The 14,792-nt window shown below is 44.9% G+C and overlaps 2 protein-coding genes across 10 annotated transcripts in view; one reads left to right on the top strand and one right to left on the bottom strand.

The window, feature by feature from the left end:
• The first annotated feature begins 1,161 nt into the window (after positions 1-1,161).
• cunh19orf67 (chromosome unknown C19orf67 homolog) lies at positions 1,162-4,567 on the top strand. 6 transcript variants are annotated; one of them, XM_071505594.1, is made up of 8 exons: positions 1,167-1,183; positions 1,525-1,650; positions 1,913-2,111; positions 2,195-2,339; positions 3,112-3,212; positions 3,517-3,777; positions 3,880-4,032; positions 4,246-4,567. In XM_071505594.1, exons 2-8 carry the CDS (start codon positions 1,530-1,532, stop codon positions 4,370-4,372), a joined length of 1,107 nt encoding a protein of 368 aa, XP_071361695.1. In that variant the 5' UTR covers positions 1,167-1,183; positions 1,525-1,529; the 3' UTR covers positions 4,373-4,567. The 6 variants fall into 6 exon arrangements, with proteins under 6 accessions (XP_071361697.1, XP_071361695.1, XP_071361694.1 ...); XM_071505593.1 differs by having other exon boundaries at positions 1,522-1,650; XM_071505592.1 differs by lacking the exon at positions 1,167-1,183 and adding an exon at positions 1,190-1,353.
• Positions 4,568-4,881: 314 nt separating this feature from the next.
• The window catches only part of prr36a (proline rich 36a), a 31,240-nt gene continuing 21,329 nt past the window's right edge, over positions 4,882-14,792 (bottom strand). For all 4 annotated transcript variants that reach the window (XM_071505576.1, XM_071505575.1, XM_071505577.1 and 1 more), the window contains exons 4-6: positions 14,560-14,741; positions 11,532-14,186; positions 4,882-9,450 (exon numbers count right to left, since the gene is read on the bottom strand). In XM_071505576.1, the coding sequence (XP_071361677.1) occupies positions 8,381-9,450; positions 11,532-14,186; positions 14,560-14,741 (3,907 nt within the window). In that variant the 3' untranslated portion in view covers positions 4,882-8,380. The remainder of the gene's footprint in view (positions 9,451-11,531; positions 14,187-14,559; positions 14,742-14,792) is intronic.

The following is a 14,792-nucleotide window of genomic DNA, read 5'->3' as shown; positions in this document are numbered from 1 at the left end:
GGGCCAGGGTCACTGATAACAGTACCAGTACTGATAGTTTGTTAGTGCTAAAAGCTGCTGATGTACTATCATGTCAGGGAGAGAAATACGTTGTGATTAATGAGGTGAATCAGAGTATATTATCAGATACATGTAAACAAGTATCTACAATCACGCTAACGGCTCTGTGAGTACTTTGCAGTGAGCAGTGATTAGCATGATGATGTTAAGCAGGTGTAATGTTTACCCCGTTCACTGTCTTAGTTCATTGTGTTAATGTTGTGTTATTGTGTTTAGTTGGAAAGGTCAGTGAAGCACATAAGTCAGCATGATTAATCTTCTTGGGACCATGAATGACCAATAATTCCTGAGACCTTTAATTCTGGGCCCAAGCTGTGGATTGACAGTGCCGTCACTAGACCCATGCAGCTGGCGTGATTAAAAACACCATTTATTTCTGAAATGTCGTGGAATACAAGTGTAGAAAAAGTCAAGTAAAATACTCAAGCTGAAGTACAAGGAGATTAAAATTGTACTTAAGTACAGTATTTGAGTAAATGCATTTTCGACTCATTTTCCACCTTTATCAAACACACCACAGGTCCCTCTGTTATGGTGGTGCGAGTGGATGCCTCGTAGATTTGATAGAGAAATTGAACTGGACCACATTTGCATAACTGATTTGCAAAATGAAAATTTGCCAGCAGCAGGATAAGAAGGAAGCAGGAACAGAGAGTAAAATGACAATAAAATGAAAACATATGCAGTCACCACTGCGTATGATTCCTTTTGCTGTGAGTGAGTAAAAGACATTGTGAGCACATTACGAATTTATCCACATGTATTGACTCTTTAGGTCGAGTGTGAAAAGCACATTTAAGAGGCCGAAACCAGCAAATGTTTAGCATTTTAGTTTAGTTATCAGCTATTTTCCTGATGATTACTCGAGAGCTAATGTTCAGTTTCAGCTCTTCTCTAATTAGACCAAATATAAGTTATTTTGGCCCAAACACACATTTTTGTTTTTTTTGCATTGTATTATATTGTATATCACAATTATACAATTATTATGTTGTATTTTTGTAAGGAAGACTCCAAAAGCCAACATTACAGATATAAAATAAAACTTTTAATTATATTTTATGGTTTCCTTGTCGAGATGCAGGGACCTTTGACCTTTCACACCACACCTCCTAGAAGGAAGGTAAAGTTAGCTTAACCGCTAGCGAGGTAGCTAGTTAACGTTAAAGTTAACTCGTCTGTTGTTAAAACGTTATAACCAACATACTGCAGCAAGGTTGGATAATTAACTATCATGTGAACTAATTCGGGCTACAAACCGATTATCTGACAACTGTGCAGTATTAATTTGAGGTTTGTTTCTTTGCTTGAACTTGGGTGTACTGTTAGCATCGCTAGCATTACCGTTAATTAGCTAACAAGGGCTGACAGGTCATAGAGTGAATGACAGCTTCAAAATGATTAGCTAATGTAGAGTTTTATTTTCAACAAGTTTTCTAAGAAATTCCGACTCATCTACAGCAGAAATAATGACAGATGTCGAAGTTGAAGTTGAGCCCCAGCTCGAAAACTCACCGTCAGTACAACAAGCACCTGGGGGCCGACCTCAGGAGGCCATGAGCGGGGAGAGGCGGTCAGACTGCGGGGAGGGTAAGCAAAACACCGGCCAACAAGATCAAATGTGGACCCTGTAACTGTTGTGTGCATGGGTGTCGACTATCTAATATAATCTAATCTGAATTTTGTACACCTTCTCTTCACCAATAAAATGCCAAATTATCTACAATCCTTTGAGACATAGATGATTAAAATATTTTGGAAATTAGCGCAGTTTGTGTTTTTAAAATGGTTCAGTCTCCTCCTGTAAACCAAAGTTTGGCCTTATTACAGTGATGTTTATCATGTGTTTCAGAGCCGGATGAGCCGCTGACACTGTTGGCCGACGTTGCTCTGGCGCCACCCCGCGGTAAATATGCAGCCTGCAGCTGTGACTGTGAGGCCTGCAGCTGCCTGGAGGTCAGACGCATGGAGAGGAGCCTGCAGTCCATGCAGCTGCAGCTCCAGTTCCTCATGAGCAAAGCAGATGACTTACACGACTGCCTTGTGAATGGGTAGGGTCTCAAGCAGCCGTAATGCACTGATTTCATCTGGGTATTTCTGCAATTTTAAGAAATGTTTCTGTGTGTTCTGGCAGGCAGGGTCAGTCGGACAGAGACGCTCTCGCTGCTGCATTACCAAGTTTCCTGTACACCTGTCAGCCTTACTTTAACCACCTGGAATCCACAGCAAGGAGCACTGTGTCCCAGAACACCCACCTGCCTTATGAAATCTACAAAAGGGTAAATGTCTTAACCATGGTAATAGTTTTGGTTAATATTTAGTCGTGTTTGTGCACTGACATTGGATCCACCTTCTACTGAAAAAATAGTCCGTGAAACCTTTTGAGAAGCAGGTCTGCTTCATTTATTTAAATGTCATTTTCAACGCTCTGTGCACCATAAGCAGCAGTCCATTGACCTCTGTCGTGTCAGGGTGGTAACACAGTCAGATATCTCAAGATCTGTGCCATTAAAACCAAAACTGCTCGGCTAGACACCACTAGATATAAGTGAGAAAACGTACATATGTGTCAGCTACTTACAGGCAGTTATATTATAAATAAAAACAATTAAAAGAAAAACATTATATAATGATAAAATAGTATAATAATTAGGAAATTAAGTGCTCATACCGTATGCCTTACTTTGACTTAAAGCAACAGACACACACTCTCTCTCAAAACTTAATGAATGGTATCCTGAGAACTGAGAAAGTACACTTTGGTTTATGAAACCTATAACAAATCATAATAAACCCTCCAACGCAGATCACAGATAATATACACTATAATATAATAATATTTTACCCTATAACAGTGTGTATAAGCCTTATATACTGTGATAGTTGTCTGATATGGTCAGCTGCTTCAGAATAATTTCAATCTGTTCCTGATCCAGTTGTTGGATCAAACAGTATCCTAAAGCACAGCATAGTGTTCACTGTATGAAAACATCATGGGTTAACTGCTATAACTTGACTCTAAACTTCTACTATGTGTGTGTGTGTGTGAAGCTGCTTGACTTCTCTCAGCAGCTGTGTGACAGGTTGGAGCAGCTGGTGTTAACCTACGCCAGCTACAGTCTCCTCTGTTTAGATGAAACCGAGCCTAACAGGTATACACACACACACACACACACAAATTTCTACTCATGTGTGTCCCAATTTCTTAATTTTTTTGTACTTAAATGACTTTGTTGGGGAAATAAATCACTTGTGTTACAGTCGCACAAATGCAACATAATAGACATACACACATATAAACATTCAATTCACACTTATCCTTTAATAAATGCTTGCCAGGTTTGTCTCTTCCTTGTACTCCTTTATATTTCCCAGGCACATCACATCAGTTGTTCCCTGCAGGGATCAGTCCATCGTACCATCTAACTCTCCCCACTCTCCTGTCTCCACTCCCAGCATGTCTCACTTCTGCATCGGTCAGAGTCAACTTGGCCGACTGAGGCTGACAGTGTTCCGCTATTGTCAGCTGACGCCGTACCTGGCCCGGGTCGACACCGGCCTGTACAAACGAATGCGGTGGAATGTGGAAAGGCTCCGAGACCACCAGCAGCAGCAGCAGCAGCAGCAGCAGCAGCAGCAGCAGCAGACACCGGCAGATGAAGAGCAGGGTGGAGAGAGCGAGGAGGGCAAGGCACAAACAGCTGGAGACACAGAGTAGTGAGTCTGGATGATACAGTCTCTCCACCCTCAATTTCCACTGTTGACATCATGTTCATTGATCTCTAATCATCAACTTATTGTCTTACGTCAAACTTGAAGTTACTTCCTGTGCTATGAGGATACTCCCAAAGCACACGCAGAGGCTGACAGCGACAGCCAGGGCGTCTCTCGTGGCAACGTGGTGAGGACGTGGTCCATCGGTCAGTGGGTGCAGGTGAAGCCAGACCCCGCCACAGACGACATCTACGACTGGTACTTATTTATATTTCTTCATCAATTTCTATGTAGATGCTTTTACTTTGATATTTCTCTTTGCTCAGAGTGGGGAGGGAAAAAGCAGCAAATGATAACTACTACTAAAAGGTCCATCACGTTCCAGCTGCATCCTCCGTCCTTAATATGTCTGACACAGATTCTCTACATATGTCGTCTGACTCTCTAGATTTGTGTGTGTTTGTGTTTCAGGATCACATGTGAGGTTCCTCAGGCCAGCTATCACAGGCTGTTGTTCCTGGGCACCGATGAGCCGTCCAGCTGCAGTGCCACAGACTACCTGCAGCAGCTGCTGTTGTCACACCAGACAGCAGAGTGATGGCGGCCGCTGTAGGAGGAGTGTGTGTGTGTGTGTGTTGGTGCACTTGTGACATCTACCTCAAAGACACACCTGGACATGCAGCTTGTGGAAAGAGACTGGGCTGATTTAGCTTACACCGGATGTTGGGAGTGAATCCTATGAAGCAACTGCATGTGCTGTTGGTCAAGCTGAGATTCTACATCTGGTGTCAAACACATCTGGATGTTGGTGCAGAAACACCTGACGTGAAACCACAAGTACCTCACACAACTATAATACTTAAAAACCCGTAGCCATAGTTTTATCACCTCAGTCAGATTATGTAAAAGTATTTTTATGCTGTATACTGTTGTAAGTCTGTTTAAGTGGAAGGTTTGCTACACACTATTTTGTCACTTTATTCTGTTCACTGTGTTAATGTTGTAATCTTCAAAAAGATTTTATAAGAGTTTGTTCATATTTTAAGTTTTTAAGAGTTCACACATTTTGAGCATTTTGTTGTGCTGTTAAGAAGAAGTCTAGAAGCCTTATTAAAAAAAAACATTTTATTTACATTAAACATTGTATTGAAATAATTACACACAATCACATGTTTCTGTTTTTCCGAAAGTCAAGGATAATAAGGAAAATTGTACATTTTAAAACAAGCTGCCATTATTTGGGCCTCACAAGTGAGAATGCCCAAGTTACTTCATTTCAACAGGTTCATCAAGCCATTTAAATTAGTACACATAAGCTCCATTTCATTTTTAATAAATTAATATCGAAAATGGGAGATTTCACAACTTTGAGTTCAGCCTGCTGTGTTCAGTTTGACCTTGTAACCATTCAGTCCATCAGTTCTGTTGACTGGACATAAAGAAAGGCATCTCACTTACAACAAAGAATAAAATCTACCACTTACAACCAACATCATTCATTCTCTAAGTCAATAAAAATCTATATATGACTCTTAAAGGGCTACTTTACTTCTATATCTCTAAAGTACAAAAGTAAAGTGGAGTTTCCCTTCATTACAGTGATCAGTCTTAAAACAATACACACACTAATGCTTACAAAAACACGACACAGACATGTTTGCGAAAGCACATTTAAAAGTCCAGCTTTGTAAAAAATGCCGTGGGTGTAACGTGTCCCGCCTGGAGGCACAGACACGCAGGGACACGAGGGAATTCTCTTTGCTGGATCCAGTAGTGGGAAAGGGGCAAGAATCTGTCAGTTAAGGTTAAAGAACTGGACGCCAAATCTCCTCAGTTTTAACTTCAGTTAATAAACAATTCAGCCTTAATATGGTTTTAACACTGGAGGCCAAGGCAACAAGCCAAGATATGACTAAATACAAAACAGATTCAAAAGGACACTGGAGGAAATAAAAGTCAGATCTAAAGGGTCTTAGAAAATAAGAGAATTGGGCTTTAAAGAATTCCCCAATCTTTAAACCTGACATTACAGTGAATCTCATCATGACTGCCTCAAACTCTGACTTACAAACACACACACACACTATCCAACAGACGACAGCGACAAACAGCATAGATATGATCACTTACAACCAGTGAGACACAGACACACACACACACACACACACACACACACAACCGTACCGTAGCTCATCACAGATTCAACATTAATACACAGTTAATACCCAGAATAACCTGATATCCCAGAATTCCCTCCCTCTTAGTAATATTCCTCCTCCTCATAAGACAATACAGTGACCCCTGACCTTCACAGCAGTATCGGTTCAGATCCAGAGAAATGATAAAGCTTGTGTACTGAACATTAGAGCAGAGGGCCGGGGTAACTCCAGACCATCATCTGTCTGCAGCCTGTGACTGAAGTGACGTCAGATATAATATAAGGAAGACTACACCTGTGGAACAAGTTCATGTGCAGCTACAGAACAGTGACGGTGACATAAGAGAAATCTTTTTGCAAAAACTAACCTTCAGCAGTATTTCATTTCATCACTAACAAACCTCAGCTACCAACACAATCATATGCCCCTAACTAAAACCTCATTAGTGCCTGACTCCAGTGTTTCAAAGGGAAATGTTTGCACGTCACACTGACTTTTGGTAAACATGATGATTTCTTTGATCTCAGTTTTAAGTAAATTAGACCAAAGTAAGATGAGAAACAGGACCACCCATAACCTCCAGGCCTCCGTAATCAACATGTTTGAATTAATATATGTTACAAGACTTTAGGGATCTGATTAAGTGCAATTTCACAGAAATGGGACTCAGTGTACTTATTTCAATATTCAGTAGCAACAAATCTCCAGTGTACTCCCACTTTTAAATAAGATGAAGCGTGTCAGCATGTATGCACAGCTCCGGCTTCTCTTAAAAGGGACTTCAGGTGAGGAACACAAATAAAAAAAGCTACCAAATCTATGCGAGTATTTACCTCATATTAACAGTGGCCTGTGGCACCGCTGGGGGGTGTGTGTGGGGCCACCCATGGCACAAAGACTTGGCATAAAGAAAAGTGTCCAGTTCCACCCTGTTAAGTCAGTAGAAGTGATGCATCATGGGATTCTGTCAGTAATCACATGGTTTCAGGTGTGTGGGTTTAAAGGGTTGAAATGTAATATTATAGTCTGTCAGGTGTGGTGGTTGCCATGGTGTAGGATGTCGTGTGAGGTGATAGAGGTGCAGAGTTTCGGTGTAGTGTTGTGTTGAGTTGTGTTTGTCTTCTTAAATTTCTGTGTGGCAGAGGTGAGACGCAGGTTCTTCACCGGCAGCATCAGAGACTTTCTTGCCCCGAGCAGAGACTCTTAGGCAGCATCGTAGCTACCACTGAGGACAGTAAAGTCACGTCTGTTGGTTCTTTTTGGGGGGTGTGGGGGATTTGTGGAGTTTCAGCAACCAGGAGAAGTTTACATTCTAATTAAAAGGAAAATATGTTTACACTCAGTATAATATAATTATAATTTGATGGCCTAGAAGCCAATAAAAAGCAAATAATAATAAAGACCTATGTCACTCCTTTTCTATTTCGTCAACAAAATATGTGTTAACCTATTCAATGCATCAGTGTTAGATTTTTAAAAATCTGTGCGAGTCAAAGGTTAAAGTTTCCTTCCTTCCTTTTTTTAAAGCCAAATATCTGATTGAAGAATAAGTCAACAAGCCTCAGAATATGACCAAATATTCACTACTTTCAGGTTGGTGCTCAGGTTTGTTCCTAAAAATGTGCAGGAGGATTGAAAACAGCTGGTTCATAAAAAAAAGTACAAGGACAGAAAATAAAATTTTGGCCTGATTCGCTGTTTTGACTTACCTGAACCAGAACCTCGGCCTTGATACAGTCTTCAACTTTCTAAATCCTACAACTAACCCTCTAGCTCTAGCCTGGGGGTAAGCTCTACCTGAGAGTTTAAATTCAGGACAAGAAAGTCCCTTACTTATTTTTGCATCAATTAAAATTCATCCAGCTGTTAAACTGTGGCACCACCAATTATTATTATTATCATCCGTGTGTTAAATGTGCTTGTTTTTACAGTACAGTTAGAACCCATCAGATTCAGCTTGTGACCCCTTATTAGTTGGGAACCACTGATCTACAGCATCACAGCTTATGGGTCAATCTGCATGACTCAGTATCATTTATTATCTTTGTGATCTACTGTTGATATTTTACCTAATTCAACACTACAAAAAAATAATTACAGATTTCTCTCTGGTTATTTTTCTTAAATATTTGAGAATTACTTTTTAAAACAACCCTTGATCATTCAGCACCATGTGATGGACATCTATTCATCTGGTTTATCGTCTTTAACAGATATTATGATGTAAGTTAGTTAATGTCAAAGAATTTCTTCGGGTAACTTCAGTTTTCGTTGGCTCAAATATTTAAGTCTGTGCAGCTGTCCACAGCTGTCGCACAAGTAAATGTTAATTTGCTTAATTGTGTGTAAGTATGACTCTGTTTGTTTGTCTCTACTCTTGAATTCCCATGTATATGTGTGCGTGTGTAGACAGCACCTGTGTGAGTTATTTCACACACTCAGGTGCCTCAGTGATGCGTCTCCAGCTCCACCACCGTCCACTCGCCCTGTGGGGAGCTTCCACTGGCCTCTGGGGAGAAACTACTGACAGAGGTGACGGTGGCAGAGGGAGGGGTGAGTGGAGGCAGCAGGCTGGGCCACAGGCTGCTCTCCAGGGGGCTCAGTGTGCCTCCTGCACCCCCTGGCATCAGCAGCAGGGAGGAGCAGCCATCTCCATTCAGCAGTAGGGTCTGATTGATCAGCTGCTGGACTATGTCCACTTTCTTTCCCCAGTCCAGATCCAGGGGTGGAGGTCGCTCTGGAGACTCAGGAGGGCAAGGGGAGGAGCTGTCTCCATCCTGGGAGGGGCTGCTGGGTGTCTGAGGGGAGTCTTGGTGAGGAGGAGGAGGGTCCTCAGAAGAGTCTCTATGTTTGTCTTCATCTGCCGTCACCCTCTCACAGTCGTCGATCTCTGGATTTGACGTCTCTTGCTCCGGCTCTTCCGTCTCTTCAGTGTGGTTCAGCTCGTTTATTTCCTGTTCTTCATCTCCAGCCTCCTCTTCATCACTGTTCTCCAGGGCTTCATAGATAGTGCAGAGGCCAGAGGAGGGGGACAGCAGCACCGTCTGACCCTTGTTGGACTGTTGCAGCTCTTGCTGCCACTGCATGATTTGCTGCCTTTGCTTCAGCTCCTGTTGTTGCTGCTGCAGTTGTAGTTCAAGGTCTCTCCTCTGCTTCAGCTCCTCTTCCTTCTTCCTCTCCTCCGCCTCCTCTTTATTCCTTTTTATTTCTTCCTCTGCTTCTTCTTTCTTCTTCCTCTGCTCCTCCTCCTCCCGCCTCTTCCTCTCCAGCTCCGCCTCCTCCAGCGGTCTACTCTGTTGATCCCTGCGTTGCTGCATCTCCAGCAGCTGTCGCTGGTGCTGCTCCAGCCTGAGGAGCTGGGGGCTCAACGCCTTCTGCCCGGGGCTCCTGGGTGGGAGGTCAGCACAGGTCAGCTTCGGTGGGGCAACAGAGGCGCCATGAGGTATGACGATGTCGCAGTAGGTTCTAGGGTATGCTGAGTGATCGCGGCGGTGAGGGTGCGGTAGTGCAGTGAGGCCTGTGTGTGAGAGGAAGTGGGAAGGAAGATTACAGTAGCGTGATGTTATAAAACAGAAGTCACAGGCAGCAGGACAGCGACAGCGGTGCAGTGTGAGTACAAGCAGAAGGGTGTAGAGGGAAGGGGCTGTGGCCTTCAGAGGCTCATACTTGCTAAAGGAATAGTGGAAGCATTGTGAAGCCAAGCCCAAAGGTCTGCCAGTAGCCTACAGAACCACACTGACCGGCAATCATTTGTAGTTTTGTCTTTGAGCAAACGACAATGGGACAAGTGACAGATAGAGCCTGTATTAGACCAGTATTTGTAGTATTTGTGTAAAAACAGTGAACACACCAGAAAATAGTGACCTGAGGCAAGGTGACTGGGGGTGGTGACTGGGGCCTGGGTACGGAAATTTGTGCAGAGAGCATCTGTACATAGTTAACAGGATTCTTTTGCTACATGTAATTTTTTTTTTAAAAAATGACACCCAGAAAGATTTTTGTGTGCAAAAAAAAAAAAGCAGCCAACTTCCTGTATATGCAAATACTATCAACAATGGTGAGACAAACAACCACAGAAAAGCTTACTGCGAGCTTAAACCATCGTCACCCGAGAATGGAGTTTATAGTTAGTCAACCAGTGATACATGCAAAAGCTCTCCATGCATTTATAGACATCCAGCATCACAGGAAAACGGACATACCTTGGCTTTAGAAGGAATCAGGTTAAGGTTAGATATTCTTCTAACCTAAGTACATCCAGACCTAGAGCCAAGCTATTTGTCTGACCCTGAACAAACCAATCCAAAGTAATGAGATGAAAGTCATTGTGCAACAGTGACATGCATAAGCTCAGTCAACTTTAATACAATCGCTGTAGAACAGTGCAGCAAGAACGCTAAAAAAAAAAAAACACAAAAAAAAAAAAAAAAAAAAAGGCAGAAAAGAGCTAAAACAGCAACACACCCACAGAACAGTGGAGGGAAATTAAAGCAGCAGCAGAATAAGTGGTGGTGCGTCCGTCTTGATGCTGGACAATGAGATGTCAAACTCCTTTATCGCTTGAGATGCTGAAGTTTGATCCGTGGATGAGCTGGTCTTGTAGCATGATTGGGTCGTAGCAGATTCATTCCAGTTATGTAGTTGTCAGACCAGTGAGGTTGGGCATGAGTTCCACTGTTCATTGTATCCAGTTTTCAAAGGAAAGGCCATGACTTAGGTATGAGTGTCTGTGTGTCTGCAATATGATGAGATGTCTCAAGCCACAAGTTAAAAAAAACAACAAAAAAACAGGAACATTTTTTGAGAGCTTAAATGAATATCAGTAGTGTTGGATGATTTGTCTTGGACGTAGCTCGACAGGCTGTAAATATGCCTTACACTCAACTCCAAAGTGCTCATTTCAATAAAACTGTACAGTGAGAGAGTACATCATGGTAAAAATCTAATCTTTATTTAAAGTTTTAAGGTTCATTACTCCAAAAGATGGATAAACACAAGAAAAAGCCGGGGTACAATTTAAAGTGCAAGAAGAGATGAGGAGTGATGGAGGATAAGGAAGATTGCCTCTATCGTAAAGTAGGAGAGCGAAATCAAACATGAATATACAATCAGAACTCATTTGAGTAAAAAGTAGAAGGATAAATACACATGAAAACAGTTCATTCCACATTTCTTTTGTTGCTTCTTTTTCTTGTTTTCCCTCTTTAAGAGCTGTAAACAGACGAGTCAAATCCGAGCCAACCACATAATTCTGTGTTAAATAAAACAGAAACCAAAACCCAGACACGCTCACACATTAGGAGTAAATAGTAGTAGCTATTGCACATACAGGAATTTAAGCCATATACTCATAATGGAAATGTTATATCCCTCCTTTTTTTTTTATTTCTTCCCTTCTTTTTTTTTTTTTTTTTTTTTTTTTTTTTGCTCTCTGTTTTTGTTTTGCTTTGATTACGTCCACCCCCAGAGATTTCAGGACAAACACTGACAACAAGAACTACAACAGTGAGATATTGTTTCGGGGAGGCTAGAACAGGGCCAGAGGGAGACAAAGGGACGTTACTCGGGCTGTTAGGGAGATGATGAACTATACGTTACCTGCAAAAGAGTTCTCAGTCTTTTCACAGATAGCAGAATAGTAGGGAGGCTGGATGTCATCTGGGTTTTCCTCTGGTTGCTGCAAAGTGCACAGAGTTGATGAGGGGTCTTCCTCTGACCCCGGCGCTTCCTCCTGGACAGGCTCAGCAGACTCTGCTTCCTGCTTCCCACACTCGATGTACTGCTGCTCTGCGAGGCATGGCTGGACGAGAGGCTGCGGGATGAGACAGGGCTCCTTGGCCTCCTCAGGCAACTCCTCCAGGGAGAAGATGCCAGGGCTCTTGATGCAGCTCTCCCCTGTGGACTGAGCGTTGGAGCTGGAAGCTGTGGTCATGGTGTCAAAGCCGTAAGACGCCAACGAGGTGGCTGAAGGCGGGGTGGTGTCTTCACCTGCACCGGCCTCCTCCGTCTCGGCCTCCTCTCCCTCTTCCACGGTGGACAGGCAGCGCTGCGCAGGAGGCTGGCTGTCGAAGGTGATGTTGCTGACTGCTGGACTCTCCAAAGAATCATCCAGCTGAGCTTCTCCCTCTGTGTCACTGGCCTCGTCTTCTGTTACGGAGGAGGAGGAGGGGTTGGAAGTGGGGGCAGTTGCAGGGCCTCCAAGGACTTCATCAGCGGGCAGAGTCTCTGCCTCTGCCTCCTCCTCCTCTCCTTCCCCGTCTCCTCTCTCCAAGTGGATGCCCAGGTCCTGGTAGTCCAGGCTGTGCTGGGGAGAAAGCACTGGGACTTGTGCATCTTGAGGCTGGAGCTTCCCGTCTTGGTTGTAGTCACCGAGTTCCTCAGGCGTGCTGGTCTCGCTGCTCAGGGTGCTCGACAAAGACATTCCTGGGGCAGAGAGGGGAGCTGGGGCCAGGGTCTGCATTGGGGCAGGGCTGGGCTGATCCAAGTACATTTGGGCCTCTAGATCTTGTGGATCGTCTTTGACAGAGGAATGATGGGGGGCGTCTTGGTTTTCATTATCAAAAGGAGGAGCGGAGCCTAGTTCTAGCCAGGCTTGGGCCGGGGCCTGAGTTGGGGTCTCAGAGTCTGTTTGCCAGGGGTCTAAAGGACTCGCTACAGCCGCTCCTGCCGCCTGGGAGAGGTGCTCATGAACCTGCTGTGGCTGAAGAGGTTCTGCCCAGTGATCAGCGAAGGGGTTTGGTTGGTCCCACTGAGCGGCTGGGGCGGAGGGCAGCAGAGGAGGGGGGGGTGGCGGCTGAGCCACTCGGTTCAAATTGTCCAGCCTTTCATCCTCAGCGAAGTCATCCTCATCTGCATTCCCATAGCTTTCCAGGCCGCTCTCCGTCACCCCCTCGCTTGCCATCTCCACATCTTCATCCTCCTCATCATCATCCACGTCGTTGTCATGCCTGGGTCTCTGCAGTTCATCTGTGCGCTCTGAGCCCACATCCATGTCACACACACGATCGTCGTCATCGTCGTCGTCATCTTCATCCTCATCAAAGTCATTCGCCGGTATGTCAGGGACCTTCTCAGAGTCAGGGGAGCCTGCTGAGGCACCCTCCATGTCGATGGCTCCTTTGAGGCTGCCGTCTCCCAGATCATCCATGCTCTCCGTGCCCTCCATTACACCAGGGGTGCTAAATTCAGACGCACCCTGCTGGCTGCCACTAACATCCTCAGAGTCCAGCTCAGAGAGCAAGGCGCCACTGGCTCGCCAAGCAGACCCCCCCACTGGTCCAGCTGATCCAGGATGGGACTCCTCTGTGGGCTGTGTGGTCCCACTCATTTCAGACATAGAAACCAGCTGGCTTCTCTCCCTCTCCTCTTCATCATCCTCCTCGTTTAGATTGGTGGGAGGCACGATCTGAGGGATGACGTTTGCTGCTGCTGCTGGGAGAGTTTCGGATGTGGAGGGGGTTTGGTTTGTTAGCAAGTAAACAGGCTCTTCAGACAGGTCTGGAGGGGAGGCCACAGGTGGTGCTGTAGGCTCAGCGGGGGCAGGGATCTGCTCCTGTGTTGTTAGTAAAGGAGCACTGATTTCTAGCTGCTCTTGGGGTGGAGGTGTTTGTGGTAAGGCTGTCCTGACAGGGCTTTGTGGAGGAGTGGGAGCAGCTGCATGGCTTTGCTCAGGCTCTTGAGGTACCACTTCTGGTGGGGTATCCTGTGCCAGGAGTGGGGGAGGGACCTCCTCTGGTGCAGAGGCAGCAAGGAATGATCCCTGTGGTAAGGCCGCTGCAGCCTCTGCTTGTGTTTCCTCGAGAACAGCTGCTGCTGTTGCAGCTGCTACCGCTGCAGCGGCAGCAGTCTGTGCTTCTACAGCAGGAGTGGTGGCATCTGAACCCCCGGTCTTCTTGACAGCAGTGAAAGGTGGGACGGCCTGAGTGGGTTTGGTTCCACGTTTTGCCTGAGAGGTGCTGCCATTTGCAGGTCTGCTGGCCGGGGAGGCAGGTGGGGTTCGGCCAAGCGGCGGTTTGTTGGGGGCAGGGAGCCGAACAGCAGCTACAGGTTTCTTTGCGGGAGGCTTCGCAGGCTGTTGAGTTTTGGACTGTGGCACCTTGGGCTCTGGTGCTTTTGCTGTTGAAGACCATTTGGAGGCAGCATTGAGCTTCGCGGTGGCCACGGGTTTCGAGGGTTCAGGTTTTTTGGTAGCAGCTGATCCTGTAGCTGTTGCAGGCTTCTTACCAACTGGAGCAGAAGGTGGTCGACTCACATCTGATCCAAAGAGAAAAACAACAAAATGTAACGCTCCCAATCTGAATGTCAAGAAAAATTACTTTTGAACAAAGTCGATTTCAGCTCCTCATCTTTGTGATAGAAGTATTTTTTTTGATGGTCCAAGCTAAAATATCCCAAACACACACTCCAGACTCAAATTCATTCATAAAGAATCTAACATCATGGATAAACAGTTCATAAATAATGTTTTTAAAGTCAAGCACTTGATGCTACTTTATTACAGACATTTTAATAATCTGAAAGTGTGTAACCATAGATTAGATGTGTATGTACAATACATATAATATACAGCTCAGTGACATGGCCTCAGTTCAGTGTCTCCTGGACAGAACAGTGAACAACTTCTAACCTTTCTTGGCAGCAGCAGTTCTGGGAGGCGGTGCTGCTGTGGTCCTGCCAGTAGAGGGTGCCACCGTAACTCGAGCAGCAGCTGCAGTTTTGGCAGTTGCAGTGGTGGAGGGCTTGTTTGTAGCTGCAGTGGGCCTGGATGTGGTGGATGCAGGGCGAGCTGTTGGGGGAGCTGTAGCCAGCCTGGAGGCAGAGAAGGAGAGAGACGGTCAGATGGCAAAGCAAACACTGAAG

Source organism: Trachinotus anak, unplaced genomic scaffold, assembly GCF_046630095.1.
Source record: "Trachinotus anak isolate AG129_WGS33_773 ecotype Australia unplaced genomic scaffold, CSIRO_AGI_Tana_v1 ptg000019l, whole genome shotgun sequence".
Taxonomy (NCBI): Eukaryota; Metazoa; Chordata; class Actinopteri; order Carangiformes; family Carangidae; genus Trachinotus; species Trachinotus anak.
The sequence above is the reverse complement of the archived record's forward strand: the minus strand, read 5'-3'. Positions and strand labels throughout refer to the sequence as shown.

What these genes read in the sequence shown, in the direction of transcription:
- cunh19orf67 (XM_071505594.1), top strand. Translation starts at nt 1,530, where the DNA reads ATGACAGATGTCGAAGTTGAAGTTGAGCCCCAGCTCGAAAACTCACCG. An exon ending in GCGGTCAGACTGCGGGGAGG is followed by an intron (nt 1,651 to 1,912) that starts GTAAGCAAAACA and finishes CATGTGTTTCAG; the next exon opens with AGCCGGATGAGCCGCTGACA. An exon ending in CTTATGAAATCTACAAAAGG is followed by an intron (nt 2,340 to 3,111) that starts GTAAATGTCTTA and finishes GTGTGTGTGAAG; the next exon opens with CTGCTTGACTTCTCTCAGCA.